Source organism: Coregonus clupeaformis, chromosome 19, assembly GCF_020615455.1.
Source record: "Coregonus clupeaformis isolate EN_2021a chromosome 19, ASM2061545v1, whole genome shotgun sequence".
NCBI classification, from domain to species: Eukaryota; Metazoa; Chordata; class Actinopteri; order Salmoniformes; family Salmonidae; genus Coregonus; species Coregonus clupeaformis.
Window position 1 is genome coordinate 16507194 of NC_059210.1, and position 20323 is coordinate 16527516.

Genomic DNA, 20323 nt, shown 5'->3' on the forward strand with positions numbered 1-20323 from the left:
TTTTATAACCCTGATCTGTTTGGAGAGCTCCTTGGTCTTCATGGTGCCGCTTGCTTGGTGGTGCCCCTTGCTTAGTGGTGTTGCAGACTCTGGGGCCTTTCAGAACAGGTGTACATACAGTGGGGAGAATAAGTATTTGATACACTGCCAATTTTTCAGGTTTTCCTACTTACAAAGCATGTAGAGGTCTGTAATTTTTATCATAGGTACACTTCAACTGTGAGAGACGGAATCTAAAACAAAAATCCAGAAAATCACATTGTATGATTTTTAAGTAATTAATTTTCATTTTATTGCATGACATAAGTATTTGATCACCTACCAACCAGTAAGAATTCCGGCTCTCACAGACCTGTTAGTTTTTCTTTAAGAAGCCCTCCTGTTCTCCACTCATTACCTTAATTAACTGCACCTGTTTGAACTCGATACCTGTATAAAAGACACCTGCCCACACACTCAATCAAACAGACTACAACCTCTCCACAATGGCCAAGACCAGAGTGCTGTGTAAGGACATCAGGGTTAAAATTGTAGACCTGCACAAGGCTGGGATGGGCTACAGGACAATAGGCAAGCAGCTTGGTGAGAAGGCAACAACTGTTGGCGCAATTATTAGAAAATGGAAGAAGTTCAAGATGACGGTCAATCACCCTCGGTCTGGGGCTCCATGCAAGATCTCACCTCGTGGGGCATCAATGATCATGAGGAAGGTGAGGGATCAGCCCAGAACTACACGGCAGGACCTGGTCAATGACCTGAAGAGAGCTGGGACCACAGTCTCAAATAAAACCATTAGTAACACACTACGCCGTCATGGATTAAAATCCTGCAGCCCACGCAAGGTCCCCCTGCTCAAGCCAGCGCATGTCCAGGCCTGTCTGAAGTTTACCAATGACCATCTGGATGATCCAGAGGAGGAATGGGAGAAGGTCATGTGGTCTGATGAGACAAAAATAGAGCTTTTTGGTCTAAACTCCACTCGCCGTGTTTGGAGGAAGAAGAAGGATGAGTACAACCCCAAGAACACCATCCCAACCGTGATGCATGGAGGTGGAAAAATCATTCTTTGGGGATGCTTTTCTGCAAAGGGGACAGGACGACTGCACCGTATTGAGGGGAGGATGGAAGGGGCCATGTATCGCGAGATCTTGGCCAACAACCTCCTTCCCTCAGTAAGAGCATTGAAGATGGGTCGTGGCTGGGTCTTCCAGCATGACAACGACCCGAAACACACAGCCAGGGAAACTAAGGAGTGGCTCCATAAGAAGCATCTCAAGGTCCTGGAGTGGCCTAACCAGTCTCCAGACCTGAACCCAATAGAAAATCTTTGGAGGGAGCTGAAAGTCCATTTTGCCCAGCGACAGCCCCGAAACCTGAAGGATCTGGAGAAGGTCTGTATGGAAGAGTGGGCCAAAATCCCTGCTGCAGTGTGTGCAAACCTGGTCAAGACCTACAGGAAACGTATGATCTCTGTAATTGCAAACAAAGGTTTCTGTACCAAATATTAAGTTCTGCTTTTATGATGTATCAAATACTTATGTCATGCAATAAAATGCAAATTAATTACTTAAAAATCATACAATGTGATTTTCTGGATTTTTGTTTTAGATTCCGTCTCTCACAGTTGAAGTGTACCTATGATCAAAAGACCTCTACATGCTTTGTAAGTAGGAAAACCTGCAAAATCGGCAGTGTATCAAATACTTGTTCTCCCCACTGTATACTGAGATCATGTGACAGATCATGTGACACTTAGATTGCACACAGGTGGACTTTATTTAACTAATAATGTGACTTCTGAAGGTAATTGGTTGCACCAGATCTTATTTAGGGGCTTCATCACAAAGGGGGTGAATACATGTGCACACACCACTTTTCCGTTATTAAAAAAATAAATAATTGTGAAACAAGTTATTTTTTTTATTTCACTTCACCAATTTGGTCTATTTTGTGTATGTCCATTACATGAAATCCAAATAAAAATAAATTTAAATGACAGGTTGTAATGCAACAAAATAGGAAAAACGCCAAGGGGGATGAATACTTTTGCAAGGCACTGTATTAATTCCACAACGGAGCGACGGCAAAACTGCATCTTCACAGCAATGGGAATCATAATTTTTCAGCTTTTGTGAATTTTGATTGAGTAGATTTGGGATAAATGCTTTGCAGTAGCTGTACCATGCAGATAATATGGTACGTATTATAATATGGTCTGGGTATATTTTTCTTACATGAATGACCAATTCATCTTGTATATAATAAAGGAGAATGGCCTGAAAAAGACAACTAAACTTCACATCTCAGAACAAAAACACAGATTTATCTTAATCCTGAAGGTGTGCGAGGAGAAATGGAGGAGAGGTTAATGATATGGAAATTAAATATGTGGAAAAATCTATCCCTGCAATTGATGGAATATATCAATGGATGTTTTTGCTGTTTCGTTCCACCATTTCTTATGTAACATTGCTCTGGGGAGGCGATTGAGTGTGTTGGACTGATGTTAAAGTGCCCTTAATATGTATATAAACACAAATAAACACACAAATAAACACAAATAAAACACCTGTAGCATACAGCACAAACAGACCTGGGTCTCATTCATTAGGGCACACAAAATGTTAAATGCTTAGCAACATTTTGCAGTGGAGAACGAAAATTAACTTTTCTTATTGGACAAATCCACCATGTCCCTCAGTGTTTCTGTCAGCTTTCTTCCATTTGGTGCCGAATGAACATGACCCATGTCTTGGTTCATTAGGAGGTTTGTTGAGGTGAATAGTGAATATTAGCATTCACTCTGTGTCAGATAGAGTCTGGGAGAAAAATAGATAGATACGGAGAGAATGAGACAGAGAAAAGGGTAGCTAGCAGACTCTCTTCCCATTTTACTTGAGGTCCCAAGTCCCCTCAACTCGAACTCTCACACACACATGCACACATGTACACAGACAGACATAAACAAACACAAACACACCCTTACTGGCTGGTTCCAGCCCTCAATATTCCGGACCCACTTGTCTCAGACCTTCTTTGGTCCTATTACCACTGGCCATTTACTTTGGTTCTGTTGTGTTTTTGAAGACTCCATTTCCCCTTCCCAGACCCCCCACCTGTACTCATTCCATCCCCCACAGTGCACCACTGCACCCCCTGGGTGTGTTGGATGGACCTCAGATGCAGCGATTTGTCACAATCGTACATACATACACACACACACCTCCACAAAGAGTTTATGGGAAAAGTTTGGACTTGAGGAGTTTCCCAGACAAGGTATCAACACAAAGCCCAGCCACACACACACACATTCTTTCTCCAGTATATGCTCTAGCTTTCCATACATTGGCCCTTTGTTTCCATTAGGGAAATGACAGATGATTGGTTACCTATACACACACACACACACACAAACAGGAAATCATTTTGTACAGAAGTGGATGTAACGCCCAGACAGCGTGAGCGTTACTACATTACCAAACCATCTGTAATGTTATCTTTATATAATGTTGGGTCTAACAGACACAGATGCTATGCTACTACCACACTTGTTTAGGCCAGATGGGACTGCTTTTTGGCTGTGGTTAAATATACCTGTATGGCTATTAGATATACAGGCTCCATCCCAAATGGCACCCTATTCTCTATATAGTACACTACTTTTGACCAGAACCATATATATGGAATAGGGTGCCATTTGAGACGCAGCCACAGTTTCTGTAGCTAGCAAATGCATGCATGTTAAAGTGAGGTTTTTCCCTCGTCATTTCTCCATCAATACTCCATTTTACGGAACAAGATTTGGCACACCAGTTGAGAACTCAATTCCCTAAATGGTCAGCAGATGGGGGAAGGATGCATAGAAATGTACCATTTTCCCGTAGGGATTCTCTAAGAAGACATTTAAGAAATTCCACTAAGTTGTCAACATTGATGCTCAAATGACCGAGAAAGATTACATATCAGAAGTGCCATCCGTTTGAATATCCGAGAAAGGTGTTGTTGATGTAATACATTTTACAGCAAATCATGAAGGAAAGCTAACTAATTGCATGGGGACTAACAGGCTAATATTTTATTTTTGTTGAAGGAGAAACAGAAAAAGATATCATTAGGATTACAGATCATACAGTCTCATTCAAAGTGAATAATACAGCATGTCCTCATTGGCGATCTATCTGTTCTATATACCGAGCTGTGACGCAAAACTGAAACCTAGCCACTCTCTCGTATCTTAGCAACAGTAGCTAGCTAGCTGGCAAAGAAGCTAACTAACATTGACGCTCAATGTATTTTTGTTCTCAGCCATATTCAATAGAATTCAAGTGAGATAGCCTACATTATTGAAATTGTATCTGTTTAGTAAGTTGACATTGTAACCCAGTCTCGTCCGAGCAGCTAATTCATTGTGACAACATTTACCCTCAACGTACTTATTTTGTTCTATTATCGCAGCCATATTCAAAATTAAATTCAAGGCAGATGAACTATCTAACATTCAGGCATGAGCTCAGATCGGGTACAAACATTCATTTTGTTGCATCAAATCGACCTTTCCTCCGTAGCTTGCTAGTTAGCTACGTTAGCTAATCAAACCAATGCTCAAACTAGAAAAGTACATTTCCTGAAGAAAATGTGGTGTGCATGCTAGCTTGTGAAAGAAGGAATGATTGATAGGATAGCCTAAACATGTGAAAGTTGGTTTGGTGTCTCTAGCTTGAACAGTTCAAGAGTTACTGTTGGTGAGTTATTTATGCAAATGTATGTGCATGTATATAATTATAGTTAGTTTCTATAATAGTTAAGTTCTATAATTTATAGTTAATAAACGTTTTTAAGAATTTTAAGTTAGGATAGCCTGAACATGTGAAAGTTGGTTTGGTGTCTCCATGGAATGAGTTTCACATGTGTGGCTTAAACGGTGTAAGAGCAGTGGTGAATCCAAATACTTCCCATTCAAGCCTATGGAGCTTATATTAACATTTACAATGGTTATAGTTCAAAAAGTATAAATGTTATAAAAAAACGATAAACACAAGCAATCTAAGTTGGGTCAGTCTGGACATCTCAATGTTGGTTTGTCGTTGATAGCTTAAATGGTGTAGGAGGAGATACACGGCCAAATTGAAAAAATGTCCCCATGTAAGTCTGACACTTTAATTGCAATTGAAATGTATTGGGAGCTTGTAAATATTGTTGTAGAACAAAAAGTAGAAATAATATCCAAACGTTTTTTTCAAGCAATCTAAGTAGGGGCAGTCTGCACGTTTGGAAGTTGGCTTTGTGTTAATAGCTTGTCATTTAAGCCCTAGCGCAAGCGGAAGAAACCAATTGTTAATAATATGACTATGTAAGAAATCTAGAGTTGTGCATTGCTTTGCATGCACACCTAATTACATACAATAGCATAATGCCATGACAATTTCATCAAACAGAAGTAGAACATTATAGCTATGTCTATTCTTACCTTGATCGTCATTATTAGTTACTCTATTATTTGGAGTCTCATCACAAAATCATACAAGTGTCCAGGCAATGTTGCTCTGCACTAAGATGGCTGTTGACTGATGTTGCAGTATCTTAACCTGATTTATCCTCACTTTCTGACAATTGTGTAATTCATAAACAACTTAGTTATTGAAATGCAAACAGCAGGTGATGAGACCAGTTACAGAAAGTATCTCAATACCAAAACATAACAATATTTCACTCAAGTCAACCTTACCAACATGATTGTAATACAGTCATCAGTACAACTCATATTAACCTACTGGACCTAGCACAAACAACAATATGAAAAAAATATTATTCACTTTATTTTAAATGATGTAATGGTGAATGAATCACACATTGTTAAATGTGGTAGCTGCAAGCTGTCTGTGTTTACATCCCTCTCAGTCCAACCACTGCAGCAACACTGAAACTTTTTAAAAACAACAAAGAAAGCAAACAGGCACACCTAACAAACATTCATTGAAGTATAGTCAATGTGTTCAGAGTCGGATCATGTCTACATACGGTAGCCAGGGAGAGGTAAGGTGGGGAATGTGTTTAGTCTAGATAGAACAGCATTTCTTAATCCTGGTCCTGGGGACCCAAAGGGGTGCACATTTTTGTTTTTGCCCTAGCAATACACAGCCGAAGCAAATTATCCGCTTATCATCAAATGTTGATGATTTGAATCAGGTGTGTAGTGCTAATGCGAAAACAGTATATCTTCCTCCACTGTCTCTGTCCCATACTGGGCTCGAACCAGTGAGCCTCTGCTCGCAAACACACATAACTGTCCTCCTTGACAACGTACAAATGCTTTGAGCCCCCCAACAGGTACCAATTGGTTTGCTCCATCTGCGACATCTCAAGCTACACGTTTGTACGCGATCATGTATTAGCATATGTCGGTTATTGCTCTCGTGACCCACCTGCCCTCGGCACTATTCATTCATGTCACCTCTACCTCTTAGACCATGGTACTCAGTCTTGCTTTCATCGTTCTTCAGTGAGACGAGGTGGTGGAAATGGGTGGGTTGCCCTCGGTCTCGTTTATCCGAGGCAGGCCTTTCCAGGGGAACACTGTGGGGGTAAAGAGGGATACAGTGCATTCACAGAGTATTCAGAGCCCTTTACTTTCTCCACATTTTGTTATGTTACAGCCTTATTCTAAAATGGATTAAGTAAAAATAAATCCTCATCAATGTACACACAATACCCCATAATGACTAAGTGAAAACAGGTTAAGACATTTTAGCAATTTTATTACAAATTTTAAAAAACAGAAATATCTTATTTACATAATTATTCAGACCCTTTCCTATGAGACTCGAAATTGAGCTCAGGTGCATCCTCTTTCCATTGATCATCCTTCAGATTTTTCTACAACTTGATTGGGGTCTACCTGTGATACATTCAAATGATTGGACATGATTTGGAAGGCACACACCTGTCAATATAAGGTCCCACAGTTGACAGTGCATGTCAGCGCAAAAACCAAGCCATGAGGTCGAAGGAATTGTCCGTAGAGCTCAGAGACAGGATTGTGTCGAGGCACAGATCTGGGGAAGGGTACCAAACATTTCTCTAGCATTCAAGGTCCCCAAGAACACAGTGACCTCCATCATTCTTAGATGGAAGAAGTTTGGAACCACCAAGACTCTTCCTAGAGCTGGCCGCCAGGCTTACTGAGCAATCGGAGGAGAAGGGCCTTGGTCAGGGAGGTGACCAAGAACCCAATGGTCACTCTGACAGAGCTCCAGAGTTCCTCTGTGGAGACGGGAGAACCTTCCAGAAGTACAACCATCTGCAGCACTCCACCAATCAGGCCTTTATGGTAGAGTGGTCAGATGGAAGCCACTCCTCAGTAAAAGGCACATGACAGCCCGCTTGCAGTTTGCCAAAAGGCACCTAAAAGACTCTCAGACCATGAGAAACAAGAATGTCATTAATTTTAGAGTAAGACTGTACTGTAACAAAGTGGAAAACGTAAAGGGGTCTGAATACTTTCCGAAACACTGTAGATGGGAAGGAGAGAAAATTGACATGGTGTTATCAGTAAGTAACCAGTATAAATACAGGTATTCTGGATGGAAAAGGGGTACTTGTCGAGGAAAATAATGCATTACTAAACCTTCTAAAAAAAGACATTGAGGAGACATTGAAGTGCTGAGGGGAGGATACTCACGTGTACATGGAGAGGAAGCCATAGGTGGAGTTGACTCCGTACGTCTCCTTGTTGAACATCTCACTGGCATCCCAGCCAGTAGACTAATGGAGAGAGATACAAGGGAATGGGGGTTAGTGTGTGTGTGACTCAATGTGTGTCACCAAAGTGGTACACTTTGGCGCAGTGGTCTAAGGCACTGCATCTCAGTGCTGGAGGCGTCACTACAGACCCTGGTTCGATTCCAGGCTGTATCACAATCCAGCTGTGATTGGGAGTCCCATAGGGTGGCACACAATTAGCCCAGCGTCGTCCGGGGTAGGCCGTCATTGTAAATAAGAATTTATTCTTAACTGACTTGCCTGGTTAAATTTACCAATTGGTTCTTAAAGGGGCAATCTGCAGTTCAAACAACAAAGCACACCCCGCCACTGTTTTGGTAAAAAGCTGAACAATTGGGGGCGGAGAAATGTAACCACTCTCGAATTAATCGATAGAGCTCTGGATACAAAATGACAATTTTAACCATAATCAGAGGCTAACTTTCTTTCTTAAAAATTACATTGCTTACAAACAATTGAGTTGAACAAGTAAATGTTTTTGGTTCTGATTGGGTATGACAATTGGACTAAGCTCATGAAGCATTTATCATATAAGTTATATTCTTCAAGAATCAATGGGTGTGTGTAAATAATTGAAAAGTCAAAAAATGTATGAAGCAATCACAGATTGACCCTTTAAATACTATGATTTATAAATGTCTCAAGAGCATAGCGCAACTGTCTTGTATGTATTAGGCTTGGTCAAATGTAGGGTTAAGGAGCGGTTTCGCAGACACAGATTAAACCTAGTCCACGACCAGAAATAATTTTGGCTGGAGATTTTCCACTGATCATGCTTTTTAGTCAAGGACTAGGCTTAATCTGTGTCCGGGGAAACCTTCCAATAATGTTTAAATGAGTGGAATGGGATGATGTCTTACATAAAAAACACATTTATATTAAAGTACATTAATGGGATGAACCTACTTTAAGTGTATGTATTAGGCCGTTGAGAGAAGGTTTGAATCCTAATCAACCCATCCAATGTGAGTACATCTGTTGTTTAAGTACAGGAGATCAATGAAACTACAGCACTCTAGCAGTAGTCAAGTTGCTTATGCTGAAAAGCCTTGTAAGTGCATAGGTCAAATTAGCTTTAGAATTTTCTGTCTTTGTCGGATTTAGTCAAAAGCTAATATTTCACGTAACTTTTATTTGTATTAATAAGTAGATGATTGGAACTGTCAGGGTCAGCTGTTTGAATGAAGCAGAAAAGGGCATCTTAGCTGACAAGGTCTCATCCCCACCCACTCATACACAGATATACACTCAGAAACGGACACATATGCACACACACACGCACGCGCGCACACACACACACACACACATGTTTGTTTTACTATCCTTGTGGGGATCAAACAATTGAAAATCCTATTTTCCCTAATCCCTAACCTTAAACCTAACCTTAACTGTAACACTAACCCAAATCTTAACCCTAAACCTAACCTTACAGTGCCTTGCAAAGGTATTCATCCCCCTTGGCATTTTTCCTATTTTGTTGCATTTCAACCTGTAATTTAAATGGATTTTTATTTGGATTTCATGTAATGGACATCAACAAAATAGTCCAAATTGGTGAAGTGAAATGAAAAAAATAACTTGTTTAAAAAAATTCTAAAAAATAAACTACGGAAAAGTGGTGTGTGCATGTTTATTCACCCCCTTTGCTATGAAGCCCCTAAATAACATCTGGTGCAACCAACTACCTTCAGAAGTCACATAATTAGTTAAATAAAGTCCACCTGTGTGCAATCTACAGTATTTGATACACTGCCGATTTTGCATGTTTTCCTACTAACAAAGCATGTAGAGGTCTGTAATTTTTATCATAGGTACACTTCAACTGTGAGAGACGGAATCTAAAACAAAAATCCAGAAAATCACATTGTATGATTTTTAAGTAATTAATTTGCATTTTATTGCATGACATAAGTATTTGATACATCAGAATAGCAGAATTTAATATTTGGTACAGAAACCTTTGTTTGCAATTACAGAGATCATACGTTTCCTGTAGGTCTTGACCAGGTTTGCACACACCGCAGCAGGGATTTTGGCCCACTCCTCCATACAGACCTTCTCCAGATCCTTCAGGTTTCGGGGCTGTCGCTGGGCAATACGGACTTTCAGCTCCCTCCAAAGATTTTCTATTGGGTTCAGGTCTGGAGACTGGCTAGGCCACTCCAGGACCTTGAGATGCTTCTTACGGAGCCACTCCTTAGTTGCTCTGGCTGTGTGTTTCGGTCGTTGTCATGCTGGAAGACCCAGCCACGACCCATCTTCAATGCTCTTACTGAGGGAAGGAGGTTGTTGGCCAAGATCTCGCGATACATGGCCCCATCCATCCTCCCCTCAATACGGTGCAGTTGTCCTGTCCCCTTTGCAGAAAAGCATCCCCAAAGAATGATGTTTCCACCTCCATGCTTCACGGTTGGGATGGTGTTCTTGGGGTTGTACTCATCCTTCTTCTTCCTCCAAACACGGCGAGTGGAGTTTAGACCAAAAAGCTCTATTTTTGTCTCATCAGACCACATGACTTTCTCCCATTCCTCCTCTGGATCATCCAGATGGTCATTGGCAAACTTCAGACGGGCCTGGACATGCGCTGGCTTGAGCAGGGGGACCTTGCATGCGCTGCAGGATTTTAATCCATGACGGCGTAGTGTGTTACTAATGGTTTTCTTTGAGACTGTGGTCCCAGCTCTCTTCAAGTCATTGACCAGGTCCTGCCATGTAGTTCTGGGCTGATCCCTCACCTTCCTCATGATCATTGATGCCCCACGAGGTGAGATCTTGCATGGAGCCCCAGACCGAGGGTGATTGACCGTCATCTTGAACTTCTTCCATTTTCTAATAATTGCGCCAGCAGTTGTTGCCTTCTCACCAAGCTGCTTGCCTATTGTCCTGTAGCCCATCCCAGCCTTGTGCAGGTCTACAATTTTATCCCTGATGTCCTTACACAGCTCTCTGGTCTCGGCCATTGTGGAGAGGTTGGAGTCTGTTTGATTGAGTGTGTGGACAGGTGTCTTTTATACAGGTAACGAGTTCAAACAGGTGCAGTTAATACAGGTAATGAGTGGAGAACAGGAGGGCTTCTTAAAGAAAAACTAACAGGTCTGTGAGAGCCGGAATTCTTACTGGTTGGTAGGTGATCAAATACTTATGTCATGCAATAAAATGCAAATGAATTACTTAAAAATCATACAATGTGATTTTCTAGATTTTTGTTTTTAGATTCCGTCTCTCACAGTTGAAGTGTACCTATGATAAAAAATGACAGACCTCTACATGCTTTGTAAGTCGGAAAACCTGCAAAATTGGCAGTGTATTAAATAGTTGTTCTCCCCACTGTAAGTGTCACATGATCTCAGTATATATACACCTGTTCTGAAAGGCCCCAGAGTCTGCAACACCACTAAGCAAGGGGCACCACCAAGCAAGCGGCACAATGAAGACCAAGGAGCTCTCCAAACAGGTCAGGGACAAAGTTGTGGAGAAGTACAGATCAGGGTTGGTTTATAAAAAAATCAGAAACTTTGAACATCCCACACAGCACCATTAAATCCATTATAAAAAAATGGAAAGAATATTGCGTCACAACAAACCTGCCAAGAGAAGGCCGCCCACCAAAACTCACGGACCAGGCAAGGAGGGCATTAATCAGAGAGGATACAAAGAGACCAAAGATAACCTTGAAGGAGCTGCAAAGCTCCGCAGCGGAGATTGGAGTATCTGTCCAAAGGACCACTTTAAGCCGTACACTCCACAGAGCTGGGCTTTACGGAAGAGTGGCCAGAAAAAAGCCATTGCTTAAAGAAAAAAATAAGCAAACACGTTTGGTGTTCACCAAAAGGCATGTGGGAGACTCCCCAAACATATGGAAGAAGGTATTCTGGTCAGATGAGACAAAAATTGAGCTTTTGGGGCATCAAGGAAAACGCTATGCCTGGCGCAAACCCAACACCTCTTATCACCCCGAGAACACCCTCCCCACAGTGAAGCATGGTGGTGGCAGCATCATGCTGTGGGGATGTTTTCATCGGCAGGGAGTGGGAAACTGGTCAGAATTGAAGAAATAATGGATGGCGCTAAATACAGGGAAATTCTTGAAGGAAACCTGTTTCAGTCTTCCAGAGATTTGAGACTGGGACGGAGGTTCACCTTCCAGCAGGATAATGACCCTAAGCATACTGCTAAAGCAACACTCGAGTGGTTTAAGGGGAAACATTTAAATGTCTTGAAATGGCCTAGTCAAAGCCCAGACCTCAATCCAATTGAGAATCTGTGGTATGACTTAAAGATTGCTGTACACCAGTGGAGCCCATTCAACATGAAGGAGCTGGAGCAGTTTTGCCTTGAAGAATGGGCAAAAATCCCAGTGGCTAGATGTGCCAAGCTTATAGAGACATACCCCAAGAGACTTGCAGCTGTAATTGCTGCAAAAGGTGGCTCTACAAAGTATTGACTTTGGGGGTCTGAATAGTTATGCACACTCAAGATTTCTGTTTTTTTGTCTTATTTCTTGTTTGTTTCACAATAACAAATATTTTGCATCTTCAAAGTGGTAGGCATGTTGTGTAAATCAAATGATACAAACCCCCCCAAAACTTTCGCAAGCCACTGTCTCTCCTAACCCTAATTCTAACCCTAATCCTAAAATAGCCTTTTTCCTGGTGAGGACTTCTGGTCCCTACAAGGATGATAAAACCAAACACACACACACACACACACACACACACACACACACACATTCATTCACTCTTAGGATACCCGTCGTTTTTCTCTGTGTTATTTTCGTCAACAGTGTTTAGTATTATTCACCGAAGGTCACCAGTTTGTGTGTGGGTGTTCGCTGGCTTTTCCCTCCACTTTACTATACCATCAGGCAGCCTAGCCGGTATGAGGGGGAGGTAGGGTTCTTCTGACCCTAGTCCTGCCAGCTCACCACTACACACTCACACACACGCACACACACAGCCATGTTTGTGTTACTTGTCAGGACTTTTTGGGGAGTGAAAATGTATTCCCATTCTAAATCAAATTTTTCAGAAACGTTAAACCTAACCCTTACCCTATCCTTGATCCTACCCCTAACCTTAACCCTAAACCCTACACTTTTAACCCTAAAATAGCATTTTTACTTTTCAGGACATGCCTGACTTTTCAGAATGGGGGGGGGGGGGATACAGTGTCTGCATGGATATATCCATGCATGAAGCCTTCCCTGAGGGACGGTACGTCTGAGCAGTCTCCCTTTCCTCCCTTTCTTTGGTTCAGCTCCAGTCCTCCAATGTAAAAAAGTTCAATTCGAAATGTCTTCTCCCCTCCACAACACTTGATCCTACCTGTGCTGTGTAGATTTCTGTCTAAACTAACTGATGAGGCTGAAAAGGAGGGAGGGTGAGGAAAAATAGAAAAAGGAGAGGGTGGAAAGGTACAGAGTGAGAGAGAAAGATAGTGGGAGAAAAATAAAAGAGACAGACATTCTTCTGACAGAACATGAACAGCTGTGTTGTCTGGGAGGTGATAGAGTTGTGTGTGATGGAGACAGATTGTCCTGTTCTTGTTCATTTCGGAGCGCATCTGCTGGAATTTGGTGAATAACAACAACAAGACAAATGGAAACCAAACAAATGGATGAGCTCTACTTCCTATGTGCCCCAGGAACTTTTTGGACTGCCGCTGAGAGAAATAATATTAAAAACAGCTTTGATTTGTTTGATCGGTCAAACAGCAAACACATAGGGGATACATTCGAGATAAATGTCGGAGTGTTTCTGTTTGTGGAAAGCACCCTAATAATAAAACTGAAGATATGTGGGGAATGTTTTTGTGCAAATGTCTAATTGACGTCAAAAGTTGAATGTTAGGTTTGAGTGAAGTTCACCTTCAATGTAACCTTCTATGAATGTCCTGGTGTGAACCTGTTTGAATGGTTCAATGCTTCTAGAGGGCTTCGTAGCATCCTAGCTGTAGTGCTTAGTCTCATGTAATGCTTTCGCCAACTCCTTACCCTCTCACCTCAAACACTGTCGTTTTCCATGTTTCTGTCTCTCTTAACACTGATAATTTGCTGTGTGTGTGTCTGTCTGTGTCTACGTGTTTGTGCGTGTGTGTTTCTTCCACAGGTCACGGTCCATAAGTGGAGCATCTTCCGGTCTCTCCACTAGCCCTCTCAGCAGTCCACGGGTAAGTACCTCTCCCCCAATCCCCCCTGTCTCACCCCCTTTATCAGGACCCCTGTGTTTTCCCTCAGGCATCACACAGGCCCCCCTTGAACCTGCTGCCTGTCTATGCCTTGATTGGTATTTGTTTTTATGTCATCACATGAGACACACACAGTCAGCGTGGCTAGAGGCTCCTGACCAGGATAACTGAGGATAGGAGCTTGGCCTGAAACAAATACAGGATCTACACTGGAATTACTTAGGCATTAGTCCTACAACATGGAAGAACAATAATGGTGTCACTGCTAATGCCTGTGCCAGAGGCTGGTCTAGTGGTACTGCTGCCGCCCCTGGACCACATCAGGTGACAGTGGTTTGATTCCTTGTTCTGCTACTCTAGGGTTGCAAAGCTACCAGTAATTTACCAACATTTCCTAAATCGTATGGCAATCTATGGTAACTTTGGTAATTTACACAAATAACTTTACAAAATGTATTCATATATAGTATAATTTTGTATATATCTGTGTCCATATTGTCCATGAATTTCTAGTGGATAGACCATATGGTTCAAGAAAAAATAGCCTGATCAATAAAAAAGCATCTAAAAAACAATGGCATTATTTTCTTAAACTAGGCAAGTCAGTTAAGAACAAAATCTTATTTACAATGACAGCCTATCCCTCTCCTAACGCAGAAGACACTGGGCCAATTGGGACTCCCAATCATAGCTAGGTGTGATACAGCCCGGGATCAAACCCGGGTCAGTAGTGACACTCCTAGCACTGAGGTGCCATAGACCGCTGCGCCACTCGGTCCCCCAAACTCTGCAACTCTTCCAACTATTGACTTTTTGCACAACTGCCACCAGTTTGGCACCAAAACATTTACAATAAAGACATATTGACATAGTATGAATAAAAGTGTGTATTTTTTTTTTATTGGGGATATTTAATGCTAAAATCCTCATTAAACATCAATGGTATTCACTAAATTTATGGATAATATTTAGGATAATGTTTTACAACTTCGTCATTCTATTTTATTATTTGATCTTAATTGATTATTTTATATATTTTATATGTGATAAGGCAACACAGAGGGCCAGAGATAATTACAGACACCTATGATAATCTGAAGTCCCCCAAAAGGCCACTAGATGTCATCTGATATAAAAATTAAAGAAAGTTACCAAGATTCTGGTAGTTTACTGGTAAACTTCGAAAGTTTCCAGCTCCCTTTGCAACCCTACGCCACTCACTTCCTGTACTATTTCCCTCTCTTCTATCTCCCGATTGAAAATAAATAAATGACGCCAAAGGGCAATAGCAAAGAAAATATTTTTGGATATACATCGATATTTGCATTACGTTTTTAGATTATTTTGACATAAAGTGTTTGCAGTATTTGCATATGACGTCTTTTCACACAATACTTTTATTGACACCCTAAATGTATTTTCATAATCGAGATTCAAGATGGACATTGAAGTTAACAGAGAGCTGTGTCACTGGGTTTCGCTCTGTGGCTTACCATTCACTCCATTAGGCTTTGTGTGAGGCCTGCTCTCTCCCACCAAGTTGAGATAAATCCCCTAGGGCAAGGAGCCACACACACGCGCACCCTTGCATGCTTGCATGCACGCACACACACACACACACATACACACACACACATGCTTGCATGCATACACACACACACACACACACACTAAAGATAACCAAACTCTTTCCCGTCAAGCTTCTTCCGTTATTATCCTGTCTTCTGAGACCCGTGGAACTGAGACCCGTGGAAATCCAGCTCAGGGAATTCTGAAAAATACAAAATCCCAGTTTTTCCTGATTAGCACAAGCAGAAGGCTTGTGGCGAAACTTTTTTGTCCGACTAGACTGAGGCTAGAAGATTATCCAGACTACCAGGATGAGCTGCTCGTGCCCCAAACACACACACACACACACACACACACACACACACACACACACACACACACACACACACACACACACACACACACACACACACACACACACACACACACACACACACGTGTTAGCAAGCACACATGCACACACACACACAGCCTCTCAGGGAAAGGGAAATTGATTCCTGAAATCCAGCCTAAAGCTGGGGAACTGGTTTCATCAAGTGATTCCATGTAAAGGCTTTTCAAGGCATTTGCTCAAGTTCCTGTTGGGCTGTAAGGCAAGGGTTTCGTCAATTAAGTTGGGTATCAGCTTAGGCAGACAATCTGACAGGTCTGTCTATACTGCTAGTCCCTCCCCCAACATGTAGAGTCAATATGGACTAGTTTGTCCTGGCTGATAATGATACGCCCAAGAAAGTGGTATCAAACCTTAAGCCATCTACATGTCCTCTTGACCCTATCCCCACATAATTTTTCAAAATGGTATTTAACTGTGTAGATGCGGAGGTATTCCCTGATCACAGGCACTTTTCCAGCTGCACTTAAAATTGCTTTAGTGAAACCACTTCTTAAGAAAAGCACATCCTTCAGCCCTCATCAATTATAGACCAATTTCTATCCTCCCCTTTCTAATCAAAATTCTTGAGAAACAGTTTTTTAAACAGCTCAAAGACTTCCTTAGTAAAAATAGTATTTATTTTAGATTTTCACAACACAGAGACTGCACTAGTCAAGGTGGTGAATGACCTCAGAATCAGTGGTGTAAAATACTTAAGTAAAAATACTTTAAAGTACTACTGTACTTTACTTTACTATTCATATTTTTGACAACTTTTACTTCACTACATTCCTAAAGAAAATGATGTACTTTTTACTCCATACATTTTCCCTGACACCCAAAAGTACTTGTTACATTTTGAATGCTTAGCAGGACAGGAAAATGATCAAATTCACACACTTATCAAGAGAACATCCCATGTCATCCCTACTGCCTCTGATCTGATGGACTCACTAAACACATGCTTCATTTGTAAATGATGTCTGAGTGTTGGTGCGTGCCCCTGGCTATCCATAAATGTAAATAAACAAGAAAATGATGCCGTCTGTTTTGCTTAATATATGGAATTTGAAATGATTTATACTTTTACTTTTGATACTTAAGTATATTTCAAACCAAATACTTTTAGACTTTTACTCAAGGAGTATTTTACTGGGTGACTTTCACTTTTACTTGAGTCATTTTCTATTAAGGTATGTTTACTTTTACTCAAGTATGACAATTGGGTACTTTTTCCACCACTGCTCAGAATGAACACAGATGCTAAAAATCTCTCTGTCCTCGTACTCCTTGATTTACGTGCAGCCTCGACATTGTAGATGATGTTATCCTCCTGGATAGACTCCAGAATCGGGTTGGCCTGTCAGGCTCAGTACTGAACTGGTTTAGGACTTATCTGACAGAGAATATTTTGTTGCCCTAGGTGGAAATGTGTCTGAAAACTTATAAATCTCATGTGGTGTGCCTTAAGGTTTGATTTTGGGTCTTGGGTCTTTACATGTACTAAATTAGCTTTTTATCATGTAAGAAATACTGACAAAGTGGGTCTTTTTATCTGCCAGGCCAACACTGAGAGACTAGGGCGGCAGGTACCCTAGTAGTTAACAGCATTGGGCCAGTAACCGAAAGGTCAATGGTTTGAATCCCCGAGCTGATTAGGTGAAAAATCTGAGCAAGGCACTTAACCCTAATTGCGCCCATAAATTGCTCTGGATAAGAGCGTCTGGTAAATGGAGTGCAGGCTTGATTATTGCAATGCTCGCCAATTAATTCAGAATGCAGCAGCACGTGTGCTAACGAAGACCAGAAGGAGAGCACAAAAACACCTATTTTAAAGTCCCTACATTGGTTGCCTGTTAGTTTTAGATATTTTTTTTTGCTTTATTGATTTTTAAAGCACTTTGTGACTTTGCACCCGATTATACAGTACCAGTCAAAAGTTTGGAAACACCTACTCATTCAAGGGTTTTCTTTATTTTTACTATTTTCTACATTGTAGAATAATAGTGAAGACTTCACAACTATGAAATAACACATATGGAATCATGTAGTAACCAAAAAAGTGTTAAAAAATCAAAATATATTTAAGATTCTTCAAAGTCGCCACCCTTTGCCTTGATGACAGCTTTGCACACTCTTGGCATTCTCTCAACCAGCTTCATGAGGAATAATTTTCCAACAGTCTTGAAGGAGTTCCCACATATGCTGAGCACTTGTTGGCTGCTTTTCCTTCACTCTGCAGTCCGACACATCCCAAACCATCTCAAACCAGGTCGGGTGATTGTGGAGGCCACTTTCTTTGGTTACTACGTGATTCCATATGTGTTATTTCATAGTTTTGATGTCGTCACTATTATTCTACAATGTAGAAAATAGTACAAATAAAGAAAAACCCTTGAATGAGGAGGTGTGTCCAAACTTTTGACTGGTACTGTATGTCTAATATGCTTTTAATCATTCTACAATTTCCACCCCCCCGTGAAAATCTAATATAATAAAAAATCCCCATAAAAATCTGTCTGTTTAAGCTAGAGATATCTGCAAGTGCTTCATGTCAATCTAACGCATCCGCCGATATCGCCCTTCCGCATCTGCGGTGGAAGGTGGCAGAGCTAAAGCGGTGTTTGTCACATCCCAAAAATCGGTCTTCTCACAAAAACATCTTTAGCATCCAAATGGTTTGGCCTTGCTCTACTACCCCCACAAGTGTCATGGGACTCTTCTGAAGTCGGTACAACCTCTTCTGCCAACTTCTGTCTGTAGCGTCCGAACAATTTGGGCTCCACACTAATATGACCCATCTGTGGAAAGGTGAGTTTCTCACAAACACATACATGTCAGTTTTGCTCTAGGACGCCCACAATCCTAACAAGACTCATCTGAAGGTCCCCGGTACCAGTTTTTAAAAATGAATGGAAATATACAGTGCATTCGAAAGTATTCAGACCCCTTGACTTTTTCCACATTTTGATACGTTACAGCCTTATTTTAAATTGAATTAAATAAAAAACTTACCTCATCAATCTACACACAATACCCCATAATGACAAAGCGAAAAACAGGCTTGTAGAAATGTTTGCAAATACTATCATTCAACAAAATAATTAGGATTTCTATCAGCCTAATCGAGGTGTAGATGACATCTCACATTCCAGTGTTCGAACTTGTAAACAAGGCTACATGGGATTTCTCTAAATGCGACTCTGTACAGCCAATGTCAATGTCCGCTTTAGGTATAATGCCGCGAGGTGCTTGTGGATTTGACAGCTCTAACACAGTTCCAACTCTGACACCGTCAAAACATCAGCTATGCAGTGGCTTGCGGAAGTATTCACCCCCCTTGGCATTTTTCCTATTTTGTTGCCTTACAACCTGGAATTAAAATTGATTTTTGGGGGGTTTGTATCATTTACTTTACACAACATGCCTACCACTTTGAAGATGCAAAGAAATAAGACAAAAAAACTGAAAACTTGAGCGTGCATAACTATTCACCCCCCCAAAGTCAATACTTTGTAGAGCCACCTTTTACAGCTGCAAGTCTCTTGGGGTATGTCTCTATAAGTTTAGCACATCTAGCCACTGGGATTTTTGCCCATTCTTCAAGGCAAAACTGCTCCAGCTCCTTCAAGTTGGATGGGTTCCGCTGGTGTACAGCAGTCTTTAATTCATACCACAGATTCTCAATTGGATTGAGGTCTGGGCTTTGACTAGGCCATTCCAAGACATATAAATGTTTCCCCTTAAACCACTCGAGTGTTGCTTTAGCAGTATGCTTAGGGTCATTGTCCTGCTGGAAGGTGAACCTCTGTCCCAGTCTCAAATCTCTGGAAGACTGAAACAGGTTTCCCTCAAGAATTTCCCTGTATTTAGCGCCATCCATAATTCCTTCAATTCTGACCAGTTTCCCAGTCCCTGCCGATGAAAAACATCCCCACAGCATGATGTTGCCACCACCATGCTTCACTGTGGGGATGGTGTTCTCGGGGTGATGAGAGGTGTTGGGTTTGCGCCAGACATAGTGTTTTCCTTGATGGCCAAAAAGCTCAATTTTAGTCTAATCTGACCAGAGTACCTTCTTCCATACGTTTGGGGAGTCTCCCTCATGGCTTTTGGCGAACACCAAACGTGTTTGCTTATTTTTTTTCATTTAGCAATGGCTTTTTTCTGGCCACTCTTCCGTAAAGCCCAGCTCTGTGGAGTGTATGGCTTAAAGTGGTCCTATGGACAGATACTCCAATCTCCACTGTGGAGCTTTGCAGCTCCTTTGGGGTTATCTTTGGTTTCTTTGTTGCCTCTCTGATTAATGCCCTCCTTGCCTGGTCTGTGAGTTTTGGTGGGCGGCCCTCTCTTGGCAGGTTTGTTGTTATGCCATATTATTTCAATTTTTCTATAATGGATTTAATGGTGCTCCGT

At 41.4% G+C, this 20323-nt stretch overlaps 1 protein-coding gene across 1 annotated transcript in view; it reads left to right on the plus strand.

Moving 5' to 3' along the window:
• The window catches only part of brsk2a (BR serine/threonine kinase 2a), a 616067-nt gene that overhangs the window by 547493 nt on the left and 48251 nt on the right, over positions 1–20323 (plus strand). The window contains exon 13 of the mRNA XM_045227105.1: positions 13887–13947. Coding sequence (XP_045083040.1) covers positions 13887–13947 — 61 coding nt within the window. The remainder of the gene's footprint in view (positions 1–13886; positions 13948–20323) is intronic.